Source organism: Macaca mulatta, chromosome 11 (genome assembly GCF_049350105.2).
Source record: "Macaca mulatta isolate MMU2019108-1 chromosome 11, T2T-MMU8v2.0, whole genome shotgun sequence".
NCBI classification, from domain to species: Eukaryota; Metazoa; Chordata; class Mammalia; order Primates; family Cercopithecidae; genus Macaca; species Macaca mulatta.
Window position 1 is genome coordinate 59,089,294 of NC_133416.1, and position 17,289 is coordinate 59,106,582.

Below are 17,289 nucleotides of genomic sequence, written 5' to 3' on the forward strand. Positions count from 1 at the left end.
CTCCGCTGCCTATGTGAAGCCATTCTGCTTCCCTCCCCAGCTGCCTTGTGTCAGCAGTGTTCCAGGGAGGCTCCCTTCCCCACCTCTATTTAAAGTTCCATTTGCTGGGGTGGGGGCCCTGCCTGGAAGGGGAAGGTCCAAGGCAGCTCCCATCGTGTCCCTCCATGCTGACCGTCCCTGGAGGGGCGGGGGTGTCTTTGTCACCCAGCTGCACAGCGGCCAGGAAGGGCTCAAACCATCCTCAGGGCTAACCCAAGGCTGTCCCTCTGGGCCTGTATACCCCTGTGCTGAGTGCGGATGGGGAGAGGCTGCTGAAGAGAGGATGGGACAAATGAGGGATGAAGGGGCCCGAGGGAGGGGACTGAAGGATTTGGGCCAAGTCGGGAGTTCCCGAGGGCGGAGCCAAAACGCATCTGGACTTTTGCTAGCCCCAAACTCTGCCCTCACTGCTCCAAGCCTCCTAGACCGAGGACCCCGGGCTGAGGGTGGGGTAAGGATAGGTAGTGTCCCTCCCCGTCTCACCCCCGCCTGTCCCTTCCTTGGTGGCCCCTTCCCAGCGCCCAGATCCCAGGCGGCCCCTCCGATGCTGCCAGCCATCCCCCTCTACCCCCACCCACTGCTCCGGCCGCCAGACATTGCCTACAGTTTCGCCTCTGTCTCCCACGGCTATGGGTCCAGACCCCACGGGACCCCTATGGGACCCCCACAGGACCCCCACAGCCCGAGTCAAAGGCCCGCCCCCTCGGGGAGGCGGATGTGGGAGGTCCGGCCCGGGTGCTGGCCAGCGATCCGGGAGCTGCGGGCTGCTGGTAGGGGAGGCCCCCTGAGGGGCTGGGAGCGGCGCGGGGGAGGGTCCCGGTCCTGCAGCCCCAGCGAGGGGCGAGCGGCGGCCAGTCGGCGAGCTGGGCAATAAGGAAACGGTTTATTAGGAGGGAGTGGTGGAGCTGGGCCAGGCAGGAAGACGCTGGAATAAGAAACATTTTTGCTCCAGCCCCCATCCCAGTCCCGGGAGGCCGCTGCGCCAACCGCGCCGAGCGAGCCCCTCCCCGGCTCCAGCCCGGTCCGAGGCCGCGCCCGGACCCCAGCCCGCAGTCCAGCGCTCGCGGTGCAACCGCGGCCGCGCGGTGGAGGGGAGGTGGCCCCGGCCCACCGAAGGCTCGCGCCCCGCCACCCGCAGAGCGGGCCCAGAGGTGAGTCGACGTCCGCGGACGGGACCGGGTGGCGGGCGGCCTGACCCCCGCATCAGTGGGCCGTTCCTTCGGGCGGACCCCAGAGTCACCGCAGAGTGGTCGTGGTAGGCTCAATCCCAGCTCATTAGAAACGCAAGCTGCCCCTGGCTGACCCCGCACAGCTTACCCATGACCCTACCTGAGAGGAGGGGACTGGACGAGACCCGACTGGAAATCAGAAACTTGGCTCTAAGTCAGTGACTTCACTTCTCTGTTCTACCCTCTTCATAAAATGGGCAGTGGGATTCTTGTCTTGCTCTACTCACATAGAAGGGATCACACGTCCTCCAGGCCGCTGTGTGGACCTGGAGTGAATGTCCACTTCCACAGCTGTTGAGACTCCCCGCAGAGCTCACCTTTCCCAGACCAGTCCTTCCAGTTGTTGCTTGAGGAATCTGACACTATCATTCCAACCAAGGAGCCTCACCCCCAGCCTCGCATGGTCAGTCATCTCCGTTCCACGACCTTCCTTCAGGACCCAGGCCAAAGGGGATCCCAGTCTCCCTCCAGGCTGGGACCCCAGATTTTCCATCTGCCCTGGAGGCCAGTGCTGTGAAACCCACGGCTGAGCTGGCTGCCCCAGCTCCTCTTTCCTTCTCCAAGGACAGGGGTATAATGGACAGTTGCTCTCACCCTCTCTACCAGCTTCTGGCTGAGTCAGGGTCGGTCCTCATACCTGTTCTCTCACCTGTCCTCCCATTTCATTGGTTTGTTAGAAATAGCTACCATTTATTGAGTACTAACTATGTAGACACTTAGATACATTTTTTTCTCATGTAATCCTGGTCACAACCTAGTGGAAGAGGGGTTACTATGTCCATCCTACAGAAAAGGAAACAGACATGAATAACTTGTCCAAAACTCCTTGGATGGTGGGGTAAATGGCATGGTTGGGGTCTTGATAACATTTAAGTGCTTACTGTATACTACTTATACTCTGCTAAATAATTTTGCTACATTTTACCTATGAGATAACACTATTATTCCCACTTTACATATGATGGGAAGCCTAAGCCTCAGAAAGTTTAAGTAACTTGTTTCAAATCTCATGCCTCTAAGAGGCAAAGGCAGGATTTGAACCCAGGTCTCCATGCTCCTGAGCCCACACCCTAACCTCTGTGCTACTCTGTGCTGCCTCCATGGTCTGCCTGAGACCTGAAAATCCAGGCTTGTTCCGCTGCATCACCCCGCTGTGAGGGGCTAATAAATCACGTGGATGAATCGTAGGGGCAACCCAATATGAACAGCTGGGTCTGGTCCTCTGCTGTTGGGGTAAGGCCTACTGAAGTGCAGAGTGAGTCCAGAAGGTTGTGCTTGAGATGGTGCTTCTCCAGCCCTGTGACAATCACGGCTGTGCTGAGCCACTGCCGTTGATGGGAGTGGGTTTTATCAATCCTTCAGGTGTGCTGGGGAGAAAAAGATTGATAAGCACCTTTGGGGCATACCACTACTCTGGCTCTCCCCACGGAAGGCTCAGACTTTGACTACGCCTATGGCAAACTGATGATTTCTGGGCAGCAACACTGTTGCCTGGGGCAACATAGTGAGACCCTATCTCTACTAAAAATAAAACTGGGCATGGTGCTGCACCCCCCTGTAGTCCCAGCCACTTGGGAGGCTGAGGTGGGAGGATCACTTGAGCTCAGGAGTTCAAGGTTACAGTGAGCTATGATTGCACCACCGCACTTCAGCCTGGGCAACTGAGCAAGACCCTGTCTCAAAAAAAATTAAAAACAAACAAAAACGCTGTCTGCATTTAAACAAATCTGAGTAGGGCACCCGTTAATAACAACAGCAGTGGGCAATTTGTTCATGTCCACCGAGACCCATGTCTTTTTCTTCCTTTGAGGAACTCATCTAACCCCAAACAATTGGAGGAATAACAACGACCAAGGAAGGATTTATTATCAGCAATTTAAGTTTATTAAGACACACTCAGTGACTATGGACAGGAAACCTAACATCTCTGAACCTCACTTTCCCCCATTGGACTGTTGTGATGATTAAATCAGATAAACCATTCAAGTTCAGTACTTAGCACATAATTAGTACTCAGAGAAGGTTAACTGTTATTATTACTTCATAGTGTTTAGCTAACGTTTGAATTTAGTTTAACGTTTGTAATTTCTGGCCAACAATAGTGATGCTTCTGTCAGCAGGAGATCTTTCACAAAGTTTTGCTTAGAAGTGAAAGGATCCTGCCAGGCCCCAGGAGTCTGTTTGTGCTACAGTCAGATTTTAGGGCAAATTGTAAAGAGTCAGCTCTGAGTTTGAACTGGTCAGGACTCAGCACCCTTCTGTTCTTGACCTCACACTGGGTCCAGTTAAAAATTGGACAGTCCCAATTTTACTCCATCACATTCCCAGGATTAGACCAAAGATGGGTTCTGCAGATGCAGACAGGCCTCGCTCCACAGTGTCACCAAGTCCCGGCTTTGGTGTTTACCCTTGGCTGTCCCTTCTCTAGTAGATGGGGAGGGTCCTGGGTGGGAGTGAGTGTCCCCTCCCTCTGCGTCCCACTCCCACTCACCCAGCAGGGCCCTGTACAGCAAAATGAAAGCAGAGGAACCAGACTTAGCATTGTGCAGGACCCATTTCTCAAAGAGTGGTGCCCACACAAACTGATCAGAACTCCCTGGGAAACTTTTAAAAAATGCATGTTTCTTGCTGATTCCAGGACTGAATCAGAGTCTGTAGTGAGGGTGAAACCAGTGAATATGCTTTACTAATTGAGCACTTCAGGTGATTCCGATGCATGATAAAGTAGAAGGAGGGTGGACTGGGGCACGGCCAGAGAACTAGAGGTACGGACAGAGGGTCCTAGAGGAACGCCGGATTTTAGCCTTAGTGTTAGCCACTTTTTTCTTCCCACCTCAAACCCTCTTTTTTGCAGCTTTCTGGGCTAGCAAAGGGCGCCAAGGATGGCTTCCTGCTAGTACCCCAGTGGGCAGATTCAGCCCCTCTGGGGTGCTCTCTCCATCCCATCCCACCACGGGCCCTGCCACACAGTGCTGGCCAGAGTCCTCACTGGCTGCGGGAGGGGCAAGAGGCAGGAGGTCAGGCAGAGGCTGGGGACACAGCTGCAGCAGCCCAGGGCTCTGTTTCCTCCCCCAGCCTGGGCCTCTGGGGCAGAGGAAGCCCAGGCAGGAAGGCCAGGCGTGCCACCAGCCAGAGAGGCCTATGAAGCCCCCCACCCCATCCCTGGCCATACTGCCCTCAGAGCCTCAGGATCTCGGGTCTTCATTTGGCACCATTCTTAAACTATGGGCCTTCTGAAGCCTCTGTGGCCATATGCCCAGCCCTGTGAGGATCACCATGTCATGCCAAAGGACAGTCTCCCTGCCTTGTGCGCTGCCTGAGGATCCAGTCCCCAGACACACACCTGCACACACTCCACCATTCAGAAAGTCCTGTTGCTGTCTGACTAGAGTCCTTCTAGCTGCAGCTTTAGCCCATATCTTCTGGTTCTAAACCTCTGAGAAATGAAGACTGGGTGGCTTCAGAAGCACTGGTTGGTGTGGGACCTGGATTGGGGACTATCACAGACCGGAATTACTCCCCCTGACACTCTTCAACAAACTTCTGAAAAAGTTCAACCCTAGTCAGCCATGGAAGGTCAAACATTCAGTGTCTAAGTGTGTTTCACTTCCCCTGCCACATCACTGGCCCTCCACCCACCCTTTCCTAGATGGCAAGGGGAGAGAAGGGGGCCAGGGAATGACTCTGAGAGGGCAGCTTATACTCTGGTGAGCTTGCAGAGAGGTTCCTCTACACCTGGCATGACCCGGCGCCATCCAAGCTTTGCGTGGTTGTTACAGCCTGAGGGCTCAGACATGGGCTGCCACCACTGGATAGGGACAGTGTGGGGAGAGCACTTGACTAGGAGTCTGGAAGCCTGGGTTGTACTCCTGCTGGTGCCAATGAGTCCTGTCTGACCCGGGACAAGTCTTCTTCCCTGTATAAGCCTTAATCCTTTCTTCTGTAAAACAAGGAGCTGGATTTTGTGATCCACCTAGAATTCTGTCATGTGGGTGTCCCAGGCACAAGGAACTAAGGGTAGCAAGGAACTAAGGGCATATTTAAATAGCCTCTCCAGACCCTATGGCTGCTGCAGCCCACCCTGAAAATATGCCCTTAGATCCCTGCTGTGCGTGACTCCTGCCTGTTCTATCCAGACCCCAATCTAAACAATCTTGATTCCTGTTCCTGGCTTGGCAGGACCCTGAATGGCAGGAAGTGAAGACAGGAGCCTGTTTATGTTTGAGGCAGCCAGGGCTGGGGGGGCACTGGGAAAGGGTAGGCAGGGGTGAAGGCTGTGAGGGTGTGGGAAAGAGACACAGAACAGAAGGGGATCTGCTGGAGAGATGCTCCTTCTACCCCAACTGGGTGCTCCCTGCGCCTCTCCCAACCTGCCTCCAGTCTGAGCTCAGCAGCAGGGGTGCAGAGCTAGGGTTTCCCCAAGCTCTCGGTCACTTAAACATGGCTCTCCACCCTTCACCTCTAACAGGATGGTTTCCATGGGGAAGTGAACCAGGACTTCCCTTGCAGGCCCCGCCCCAAAGCCAGGCGACAGGGAGTAGGGAGGCGGCCTCCCTGCCTCCCCTCCAAAAAAAACTCTCTGTGATTTCCTCTGGGCGGGAGGGAGCCACAGCTGGCGGCTGTCACATTTTGCAGCTCTTACTCCACCTCTCTTGCTCCTCTCTGCAGGGACCATGACCTTGGGCTCCCCGAGGAGAGGCCTTCTGATGCTGCTGATGGCCTTGGTGACCCAGGGTGAGTACTGGGGGAGCAGTTAGGAAACAGGAACCTGGATAGAGAAAGGGCTATCTGGGCCCAGATCAGCTCTGCCTGGGGCTGAACTTGAGAAACTGGGGAGAATTTAGGAGCTTGACTGGAGAATAGAGGAGAGTGAGGCTCCATTAAACTCAGCCCCCAGTTACCCCAGCCCTCCTTTGCTCTCCTCTGGGTCCAGACCTGCAGGCTGGAGTTCTGTCAGGCTAGGGTGGAAGCCTATATGTGGGGCGGAGGGAGAGCAGGTGTTGGCAGGCCAAGCCTGGGAGCGCTCTCAGGACTGGGGCTGGGGGCGCAGCCCAGCCTAGAACTGGGAGGGGAGAACCTAGGAGCCAGGAGGGGACAGAAGCCTGCTTCTCAGTGTCAGCTGCCCTGAGGGGAGGGCTCTGAGGGAAGGATGACTGAGGATGGAAGTAAGGGACCAAAGCTTCAAGGTGTTTGTCTGGGGGTCAGACGAGAGGGACAATGGGACAGAAATGGGTGTCAGGCTCAGCCTGGGGGAGCTGGGCCCAGAGTGGCTGAGCTTCCGGTGTGTCTCCCAGGTGACCCCGTGAAGCCCTCTCGGGGCCCGCTGGTGACCTGCACATGTGAGAGCCCACATTGCAGGGGGCCTACCTGCCAGGGGGCCTGGTGCACAGTAGTGCTGGTGCGGGAGGAGGGGAGGCACCCCCAGGAACATCGGGGCTGCGGGAACTTGCACAGGGAGCTCTGCAGGGGGCGCCCCACCGAGTTCGTCAACCACTACTGCTGTGACAGCCACCTCTGCAACCGCAACGTGTCCCTGGTGCTGGAGGGTACGTCCAGCTGCCCCAGCACTCCCTCCCCATCTTCTCAGCCCCTGCCCTCCCTTCCCTCCTTTCCTCTCATGCTCTGGCCAATAAAGGGGCTGGGGGCGGGGGGGCGGGCAAGACTCTGGGATTTAACTGGCAGAATGGTCTGCCCAAGATGGGGGAAGTTGACCTAGTGCAAGCTGAGCCTCAATGTCCCCTCCCCCAGCCACCCAAACTCCTTCGGAGCAGCCGGGAACAGACAGCCAGCTGGCCCTGATCCTGGGCCCCGTGCTGGCCTTGCTGGCCCTGGTGGCCCTGGGTGTCGTGGGCCTGTGGCATGTCCGACGGAGGCAGGAGAAGCAGCGGGGCCTGCACAGCGAGCTGGGAGAGTCCAGTCTCATCCTGAAAGCATCTGAGCAGGGCGACAGCATGTTGGGGGTATGGGCCTGGGGACCTGGGACACAGGGTGGAGTGGGGCAGATAGCAACTGCGGAATCAGAGGGGTCATCCAGAGAGTAGAGCCGGTGGGGAGCTGGGCGAGTGAGGAGCTTGCAGTGACCCAGCAGGTCCCAGGTTGAGGATGGAGAATGGGGCTGCGGCTGGTTAGGGCAGCTTTTGAGTGGACTCTCCATACCCCCAGGACCTCCTGGACAGTGACTGCACCACAGGGAGTGGCTCGGGGCTCCCCTTCCTGGTGCAGAGGACAGTGGCACGGCAGGTTGCCTTGGTGGAGTGTGTGGGTGAGCAGTGGGTGAGCCCGGTGGATGAGGACCAAGGGCTCTCATGAGCCTTGAGGGGTGAGGGAGTTCTTGGCTTCCGGAATCACAGGCAGTGCCAGGCCTGGGTCAGAACTGGAATTCTGCTGGGCAGGGAGTGGGCTGGAGACGGGCCAGGGCTAGGTTCTTTCTGCAGGACCGGGGTGGAACGAGAGGCAGCTGGGGGTGGCCTGCCGCTGGGTTTGGGTCTGGATTAACTTAAACCTAAGGGTCAGGGGTTCTGTGGGTGGGGTGGGCGAGGGAGGCAGCACAGCATCAAGATAAGGGGCTCCTCCAGGGCTCTGTGTGCCCAGTGTGTAACCCTCACCTTCCCCTCTGGCCATCAGGAAAAGGCCGCTATGGCGAAGTGTGGCGGGGCTTGTGGCACGGTGAGAGTGTGGCCGTCAAGATCTTCTCCTCGAGGGACGAACAGTCCTGGTTCCGGGAGACTGAGATCTACAACACAGTGTTGCTCAGACACGACAACATCCTAGGCAAGGGGAGGGGCCGGCTGTGCCAGGCCTGGGGCTTTGCCCTCCTGCACTCAGGGCTCGAATTCACAGACCTCCAGACATTAACAGAACCCTGAAGGACTCCCAGCCCACCTGCAACACCAACCTCTTTTTTTTTTTTTTTTTTTTTTGAGACAGGGCCTCGCTCTGTCACCCAGGCTGGGATGCAGTTGTGCAATCTCACTGGAACCTCAATCTCTTGAGCTCAAGCGATCCTCCCACTTCAGCCTCTTGAGTAGCTGGGACCACAGGCATGTGCCACCATGCCCAGCTAACTTTTTTATTTTTTGTAGAGACGAGGTCTCCCTATGTTGCCCAGACTGGTCTCAAATTCCTGGGCTCAAGCGATCCTCCTGCCTTGGCCTCCCAAAGTGTTGGGATTACAGGTGCAAGCCACTAAGCCAGGCCCAGACCCAACCTCTGACTCCAGCTCTGTCTCTGACCTAAGCCACATCAACCCCCACCCCAGACCTTGCTTAGCAGTGACCCAGCCCATTCCCTCTCCCCCGACCCCACCCTGACCCTGACCACTCCAGCCTCCCTTAGCCCCAGCCCCTTGGCTGAGTCACCCGACCCTTCTGTGCACAGGCTTCATCGCCTCAGACATGACCTCCCGCAACTCGAGCACGCAGCTGTGGCTCATCACGCATTACCACGAGCACGGCTCCCTCTACGACTTTCTGCAGAGACAGACGCTGGAGCCGCATTTGGCTCTGAGGCTAGCTGTGTCCGCAGCCTGTGGCCTGGCACACCTGCACGTGGAGATCTTCGGTACACAGGGCAAACCGGCCATTGCCCACCGTGACTTCAAGAGCCGCAACGTGCTGGTCAAGAGCAACCTGCAGTGTTGCATTGCTGACCTGGGTGAGCTGGGCAGGGCAGGGGCAGACCCTTCACAGGTGGGCACAGCTCGTGCTCTCTCCTCTCCTTTGCCTATGGGCGGTGACCATGATGGGCGCTTGAAAACAGAGGTGCATGTTGTCTCAGTTCTCCTCTGCAAGACCGCATGAGTTGTCTGAACACCCTTTTCAAACCAGACTCCTTCCACCATACCATCCTGGCTCCAGGAGTTGGGAGAAAGGAGGCAGGAGCCAGAAACCTGGATTCTCATTCCTGGCTTCGCTAACTATATCCCTCCCCGGCACCAGCCTCCGGCTCTGCTCCATGAAGTGGGCATCATAATGCCTGCCTTGCCCACTCACATCTCGCTGGGTTCTTGAGAACCTAAAGAGCACTACATAAGCAAAGAGTACCTGGGGCGGTGGTTCTCTCTGTGGTCACTGTCTTCCAGCCCATCTCCATGCAGGTCTCCATCTGCCTCCCCCTCTCTGTCCCACTGCTTCTCTCAGTCCCCACCTTGCCTGCCCCCTGGACCCCAGGTCAGGGAGAGGGACAGGAGTGACAGGCCTCACCCCCACAGGCCTGGCTGTGATGCACTCACAGGGCAGCGATTACCTGGACATCGGCAACAACCCGAGAGTAGGCACCAAGAGGTACATGGCACCCGAGGTGCTGGATGAGCAGATCCGCACGGACTGCTTTGAGTCCTATAAGTGGACTGACATCTGGGCCTTTGGCCTGGTGCTGTGGGAGATCGCCCGCCGGACCATCGTGAACGGTGAGTGTCCACCCTACACAGGGTAGGGAAAGGGCAATTGGCCCGTGGAGCCAGGGGCTTCCTGCCATGGCCAGTGCCCATGGCCTGGGAGGTTTGCAGCCAGACCTCCTGGCACCCTTTCCATGCAGCCCACCAGCTGATTCAGCTGAGTGACCTTTTAAGGTATAAACCTTAAAAACAGATAACGGGGTCTGTGAGTCTGGCTGTGAAATCTTGTACGTGATAATAACAGAAATATTAATAGCAGCTAACATTGATTGAGCTTAAATATGTGCCAGATGCCATGCTATATACTTTACATGTATTATCTTATTTGATTCTTTGATATGGGCAAGGCAGTGGTATTGCTTAGTGGCTAAGACCATAGGCTTGGAATCAGACTTCCTGGGTTCTATTGCTGATTTTGCCATGACCATGGGTAGGTTATTTGGCCTCTCTGTGCCTCAGTTTCCTCATTTGTAAAATGGGGGCGGTGGCTTATGCCTGTAATCCCAGCACTTTGGGAGGCCGAGGCGGGCAGATCACCTGAGGTCAGGAATTCGAGACCAGCCTGGCCAACATGGCGAAACCCTGTCTCTACTAAAAATACAAAAATTAGCCAGCTCTGGTGGCACACGCCTGTAATCCCAGCTACTCGGGAGGCTGAGGCAGGAGAATTGCTTGAACCTGGGAGGCAGAGGTTGCAGTGAGCCGAGATCGCACCACTGCACTCCAGTCTGGGTGACAGAGTGAGACCCTCTCTCAAAAAAAAAAAATTAATAAATAAAGAAAGAAAGAATAAAAATAGCTTCCAGTTGTTGAGATAATCTAAGTATTTAGAACAATATCTAGAGCTAAATATTAGTGGCCGTTATTGCTGTAGATAGAATGAGTGCCTGACCTCATATTGTCCCCATTGTACAGTTGAGGAGATGGGGGCACAGAATGACAGCGGGCTTGAGGCAGCATCAGGGTCTGAAACCGGCCAGTCTGCTCCAGGGCCAGTGCTCATCATCACTGTGTGCACTTAAACCTCTCTGGCCTTTGATTTCTTCATGCACACAATGCATGTGAGTGCCTGCACTGCCTGCTTATTGCTGCCTCGTTGTTACTGTGGGTTGCCACAGGGGACTCTGATTTAGAGGGACTGCGGCAGGTAGAGGGACCTGCCCCGGGCAGCCCTGTGGTTGATGCTCTCTCAACCCTGGGGTGGATGGAGGATGGGTGGGTCTTCTACACTGGTGGGAACATTGTCAACCTTTGAGGAGGCTGTCCATGGTGAGGGACTTCCAGGAGTCTTGACAGGTTGGGGACAATCCTCAGGATATGGCTGGAGCCCTGCTTCTTGGGGACAAGGATGTCTTCATTTCCTGAGTATCTACTAGGAGCCAGCCCCATGCCAGACTTCATTTGTCCTTAGTGGTCATCGACTGAAAACGGAGGCTGTGGTGTCACCAGTCCCTTGGGGAGACTCACGAGGCGCTTAGATTCCTTAAGACTCTGGGGATGAACTGCCAGAGTGGGCTCTACGGAGACCGGGATGGGGGAAAGGGGAACCTGGAAGAAGCCAAGGCTCTTTGGACCAAGCTGCAGGGCAGAAAGGAAAGGCTGGGAGAGGCTGCCTGGGGCGGAGGGGGAAGCTCCATCAGCCCCACACGGACTCGCGGCACATTATAAACACTGTAATCTGGTGTCAGCCCCGGCACTGATTAAAGGCCCATTAGACACACTCAGGCCTCTGTGCAGCACTGATTAGGGCGTGAGCGGCACAGGGGCCGGCCTGGAAGCTGGCCATGGGGAGAACAGCTGGCGAAGGCTCTATCGAGGTTGCGGCCTGTGTGGCCATGGCCCCCAGCCTCAGGCTGGGAAACAGGATGGGGCACAGGGCTGTCTGCAACTCCACAGGCATTGTTTTCAGAAAGCTCCTACTAAAAACTGTGAACTTGGGATACCAAGAGGAGGGGGTCAGTGCTGGCTGCAGGAGTCAGCAGAGGCCTGTGCCATCCCTGACACTGGGTGATGTTATGTGGACCTGGATAAAAATAAGTGCAGCTCGGAGGTCAAGAGCACATGCTTTGCTGTTAGACTTTGTGGGCTTAAATCCTAGCCCTGTCACTTACTATCTGTTGATCTTAGACAAGTTTCTTAAACTCTCTGGCCTTCATTTCTTGGCTTATGAAGTGGAGCTAATAGTATTACCTACCTCATAGGGCCGCTGTGAGGATTTCATGCAGAGCTCTTAGGATAGCACCTGGCACACAGTGCTCAGTAAACATTTGGTGTTATTATTATCAGGCATGTGTGATAGTTGGGGCCTGCGAGCAGTCCCAGGCACTGGGTGGAAGGCAACTGAGGAAAGACTGGGGACAAGGCTGGCCTAGGAATCCGAGATGGATTTGAGTCTTGCCTCTGCCATTACTAGCTGTGGAACGTTGGGCCCCACTTTTCTGAGCATCAGTTTCTTCATCTGTAAAATGGATGTAATACTAGTAGCCACCCCATAGGGCTATTGTGAGGACAAATAGGATAAAACACGTAAAATATTTACAGCAGAATACCTGGCACATGCCAAGTGCAAAACAAACGGCAGTCATTAGTATTAGTTAGAAACACATTTATTGCATTATACTGTCCCTCTCAGGGACATGTCCAGGCCACTGGTTTCTGGCTGTTGGGATGGAGGGTAGGAAAGGCTCTCCTCTGGGTGGTATTGGGCCTCCTTGGGGTCCCAAGTGATTGTCCCCTCCATTGTCCATTTGCAGGCATCGTGGAGGACTATAGACCACCCTTCTATGATGTGGTGCCCAATGACCCCAGCTTTGAGGACATGAAGAAGGTGGTGTGTGTGGATCAGCAGACCCCCACCATCCCTAACCGGCTGGCTGCAGACCCGGTGAGGCCTCTACTGGGATTAGGATGGCATGGGGTGGTGGCTTACGGCTGGGATTTCTGGGCCCAAGAACTTATGTCTGAGGCCTCTGCTTCATCTCGGGTAGATAGTGGGTGTCCTGGTTAGGGCACCTCTCTAGGTACTCCCTCTTTCAACCCTGGCCCATGCTCCCTGCCCCCAGCGCCATCTGGTCATTCTGAGAATTTAAGAACCTTCACCTTCCTTGTGAAAAGTCAGAGGCTCTCTGTGGCTCTGTGTGTGTGTGTGTGTGTGTGTGTGTGTGTGTGTATGTGTTTGAGAGACAGGGTTTTGTTTGCTCTTGTCACCCAGGCTGGGGTACAGTGACCCAATCATAGCTCACTGTACCCTCAAACTCCTGGGCTCAACTGATCCTCCTGCCTCAGCCTCCCCAGTAGCTAGGTGTAGTACACACCACCATACCCGGCTAATTTTAAAAATTTTTTTGTAGAGACAAGGTCTTTTATGTTGCTCAGGCTTATCTCAAACTCTTGGGCTCAAGTGATCCTCCTGCCTCAGCCTCCCAAAGTGCTGGTGTGAGCCTCCACACCTGACCTCCACACCTGACCACTGTGGCATTTTTGTTGCTGTTTGTCTTTGTTTGTTGCTGTTCTGCTGTTGTTTGTCCTTGTTTTTTCTCAAAACACTTCACTTATACAAAGACACACACACATATATCAACACATACAAGCATGAATATCCTTCTGAACATACACTCACAGATATATACACATGCACATATACGCCAGACTGTTGGCCCCGTGAGGACAAAGAACATGTCTTTTGCTCACCCTTATATCCCTGTTACCTGTCATAATATTTGGCTCACAACAGTTGCTAATAAATATTTATTGAAATAATGAATATATTCTATACATGTATACATGTATGTATACATAGACATACATTTCTGTACAACATACATACATATCCACAAAAAGTCACATGTATGCATTCCTGTACACACACACACACACACACACACACACACACACACTCTCACTTTCAGGAGCCAGAAGTGGGGCCAGCTCATTCCAGGCCCTGGGATGGGTTGATGAGCTCCCTGGGATGGGTTGGTGAGCTTCTTGGGATGGGTTGCTCCCTGGACACTTGCATTTTTAGGGTAGTTCCCACTTCTCAAACTTCCACAGTCCCCTGGGCCCAGCCATGGCTGATGGAGGGGCTGGGAGACACTGCCCTCTGCACCGGGGTCTTAGCCTGTGGATGGGGATGTGGAAGCCCCCAGGCTTGAAGAATCTGCCCCTTCCTGTGGATCTTGGCAAAGGTGGGGATGGGGGTAAGGTGTTTCACAGACACTGCTCGCCCAAGGGGGCTTGAGTGCTCCTGAAGATCTGAGTTCTCTCTTTCTGTCCTCCCTGTCTTTCTCCATCCCTTTCTCACTCTACTCTCTTCCTCTTCCATTTTTTATTTTTTGTCATCCTCTGTTCTCCCTTTCACTGCTTGTCTTTCTTCTCGCTCTCCTGTCCAATGCTCTCATTTCCCTCCTCTCATCCTTTCTCTCCGGCTTATGTCTCCCCATTACTGGCTATCCTCCTCATCTCCTTCTTTCCATCTTCTCTGACCCACCTCCCTCTGCATCTCTCTCCCAACCCCCTCCTCTCCTCTGCACCTCTCTCCCAACCCCCAGGTCCTCTCAGGCCTAGCTCAGATGATGCGGGAGTGCTGGTACCCAAACCCCTCTGCCCGACTCACTGCGCTGCGGATCAAGAAGACACTACAGAAAATTAGCAACAGTCCAGAGAAGCCCAAAGTGATTCAGTAGCCCAGGAGCACCTGACTCCTCTCTGCCTGCAGGGGGGTGGGGGGTGGGGGGTAGTGGATGGTGCCCTATCTGGGTAGAGGTAGTGTGAGTGTGGTGTGTGCTGGGGACGGGCAGCTGCGCCTGCCTGCTCGGCCCCCAGCCCACCCAGCCAAAAATACAGCTGGGCGGAAATCTGATCCCCTGCCGTCTAGCCTGCTCAAAGCGGCAGGCTCCCTGACGCCTGGCTCTCTCCCCACCCGCTATGGCCAGCAGGGTGCACCCCTACCACTCCCAGGACAGGATGCAAAAGAGGCTCCAGAGTCAGAGTGCCAAGCCAGGGAATCCCAGTCCCAGACTCAGAGCCTGGGCCTGCACTTTGCCCCCTGCCCTTGATCAACCCCACTGCTCCACCAGAGCTGCCAGGGTGGCACAGGGCCCTGTCCAGCCCTCGGCACACACTTCCCTGCCAGGCCTCAGCCTCTGGCACAAGCTCCAGAGAGCCAGGGCCCATCAGTTTCTCTCTGTGGGTTTGTATCTCAGTTCCATGATGCCTTGGGCTTTCTGTCTCCTCAACAAGAGCACAGCTTGCTGAATGTCAGCTGCCTGGGAGAGCTGGGGCCTGAGTTACTAGGGCATTAAAACCTAAGAGGTCCTACTGAGGATGTGGCAGGATCACAGGCCAGTGGAGAAGGGGCAGGTCAGATGGGTAAGGCCCAGGACTTTCAGATTAACTGAGAGGATGTCGAGGCCAAGCGTGGCAGAGAGAAGGTCAGTGGGTGTCAGGAGACCCAGGTCTGACCCCAGGTATTTGTTCCATGTGACAAAAGCAGGCCTGTATCAGGACCTTTTCTTTTCTTTTTTCTTTTTCTTTCTTTTTTTTTTTTTTTTTTTTTTGGACACAGAGTTTTGCTCTTGTTGCCCAGGCTAGAGTGCAGTGGCATGATCCCAGCTCACTGCAACCTCTACCTCCCAGGTTCAAATGATTCTCCTGCCTCAGACTCCCAAGTAGCTGGGATTACAGGCACGTGCCACCACGCCTGGCTAATTTTGTATATTTAGTAGAGATGGGATTTCACCATGTTGGCCATGCTGGTCGTGAACTCCTGACCTCAGGTGTTCAGCCTCCCAAAGTGTTGGGGTTACAGGTATGAGCCATCGTGCCCGGCCAGGACCTTTGTTTCTTATCTACATATTGGAAGATTTGGTCCTGATGTCCTTTGAGGCTTCTTTAGCTCTAGTTCTCTGACGTTTCAGCCTATATCAGAGCTAACTTCCTCAGTCTCATCTATTACTTATGCTCCAGCCCCTGCCAATTTGCCTCAAGATGGGGGTTTGAAAATAACTTTACCTGACTCAAGGAGTGTCTGGAGCACCTCCTAGTCTAAGTCTCCAAGCTCCAATTCTTACCTAAAACCATGCCAGTGGCCACCCTTGGGCTCAGACAGCTCTGGGCCTTTTGACCACAAGCCAGCCCCTCGGTCCTCTCTGTGGCATAGTCTACTGTGCCCTAGGACCGCAGGGCGGTTTCCTCTAAGTCTTCCAAGATCAAAAGAAATTTGGCTCCATCCAAGAAGCCTCCAGCTCCCCTACTGGCCCCTGGCTCAGGTCCACACCCCTGGCCAGGCCCAGAGAGTGTGTCTCAGGTGTATTCAATAGCTCTAGAGAATCACACAGAGAGTCTGGCATTTGGAAATGTCAAGGATGTATGTATGCTCACGTATGGAGCAGGTTGCCCTGGCCCCTGGGTGCAGGGAAGTGGGTTGGAGGGGAGCTTGAGGAATATAAGGAGCAGGGGTGGGGACCCAGGCTACGGACAAGGACAGCCCTAAGATTGGGAAGATCTGGCCTAGTAGTCTTCAAACCAGGGATAGGGAAGTGAAGAAAGCTCTCCCCGCTCCTGCTGTAATGACCCAGAGTAGCCTCCCCAGTCTGGCATCTTATGTGTGTCTTCCACCATCCTCACGGTGGCACTTTTCTAGGCCTATCTCCCAGCATTGTGCAAGGCTCAGAGGAGAACCAGGAAGTGAAACTGGGTGAAAACAGAAAGCTAAATGGATGGGCTAGGTTCCCAGATCATTAGGGCAGAGTTTGCATGTCCTCTGGTCACTGGTATCCACCCAGCCCACGAATCATCTCCCTCTTGAAGGATTTTATTTCTACTGGGTTTTGGGACAAAATCCTGCCGAGACCCCACAGCCAGAACCTGAAAGCAGTAGCTCCCCAAAGGCTGGAAAATCCCTAAGAGAAGGACTGGGGCAGGAAGTGGAGTGACAGGAGACAGGTAGAGAGAAGGGGCCCAATGGCCAGGGAGCGAAGGAGGTGGCCTTGCTGAGAGCAGTCTGCACATGCTTCTGTCTGAGTGCAGGAAGGTGTGGCAGGGTCGAAATTACACTTCTCCTACCTGGAGACACTGTTTGTGGGAGTACTGGGCTCGTGCCTGGCACACAATAGGTCTGCAATAAACCATGGTTAAATCCTGAGCTCCCGAGTCTTCCCAGGCCGACGCCTCTGCAGTGGCCCGTCCCAGAGGTCCAGATAGAACCAGAGGGATCGCGGGAGGAGAGGGGCCCAGGATACACGCCCAGCTTTGCCCTTACACAGGTCACAGTTTCCTCACGCCCCTGCTCAGACCCCCGCGGGGGCCCAAATCTCAGTTCCTACCCCAGATTGGGAGCAGCCTGGTCGCCGCACCTGCCACGTCGCCCTCTGCTGGCGGAGGGCTGCCCAGCGGCCGCCGCCCGTCCCCACACAGGGACCGCGGGCCTTTCCCGGCCGGGTGGGACAGCCTTCCCCGCCCCCGGGCGCCAGCGTCCGTGTGCTCGCTGACCTGCTGTTCTGCAGGGACTGTCCCCCGAACACCACACCTAGCAAAGAGCTTTCTGCTTCCAAACTGGCAATTTGGACGCCCCCTCAATTCCTTGTTCTCACTTCCCTTCTCAAATTGGGTCCCCATCTTGCCAGGAGT

The 17,289-nt window shown here is 55.0% G+C and overlaps 1 protein-coding gene across 6 annotated transcripts; it reads left to right on the forward strand.

Annotated features, from left to right (window-relative positions):
* The first annotated feature begins 362 nt into the window (after positions 1 to 362).
* Positions 363 to 16,804, forward strand: ACVRL1 (activin A receptor like type 1). 6 transcript variants are annotated; one of them, XR_013401099.1, is made up of 12 exons: positions 366 to 490; positions 992 to 1,190; positions 5,937 to 6,002; positions 6,563 to 6,814; positions 7,017 to 7,228; positions 7,431 to 7,530; positions 7,893 to 8,039; positions 8,646 to 8,921; positions 9,478 to 9,675; positions 12,417 to 12,547; positions 14,211 to 14,794; positions 14,949 to 16,804. XR_013401099.1 is itself a non-coding variant. In XM_077954298.1 (11 exons), exons 3-11 carry the CDS (start codon positions 5,942 to 5,944, stop codon positions 14,343 to 14,345), a joined length of 1,563 nt encoding a protein of 520 aa, XP_077810424.1. In that variant the 5' UTR covers positions 363 to 490; positions 992 to 1,190; positions 5,937 to 5,941; the 3' UTR covers positions 14,346 to 16,804. The 6 variants fall into 6 exon arrangements, 4 of the variants coding, with proteins under 4 accessions (XP_077810424.1, XP_001091113.2, XP_077810426.1 ...); XR_013401100.1 differs by lacking the exon at positions 366 to 490 and adding an exon at positions 568 to 809; XM_077954298.1 differs by having other exon boundaries at positions 363 to 490; positions 9,478 to 9,697; positions 12,388 to 12,547; positions 14,211 to 16,804.
* Positions 16,805 to 17,289: the final 485 nt, after the last annotated feature.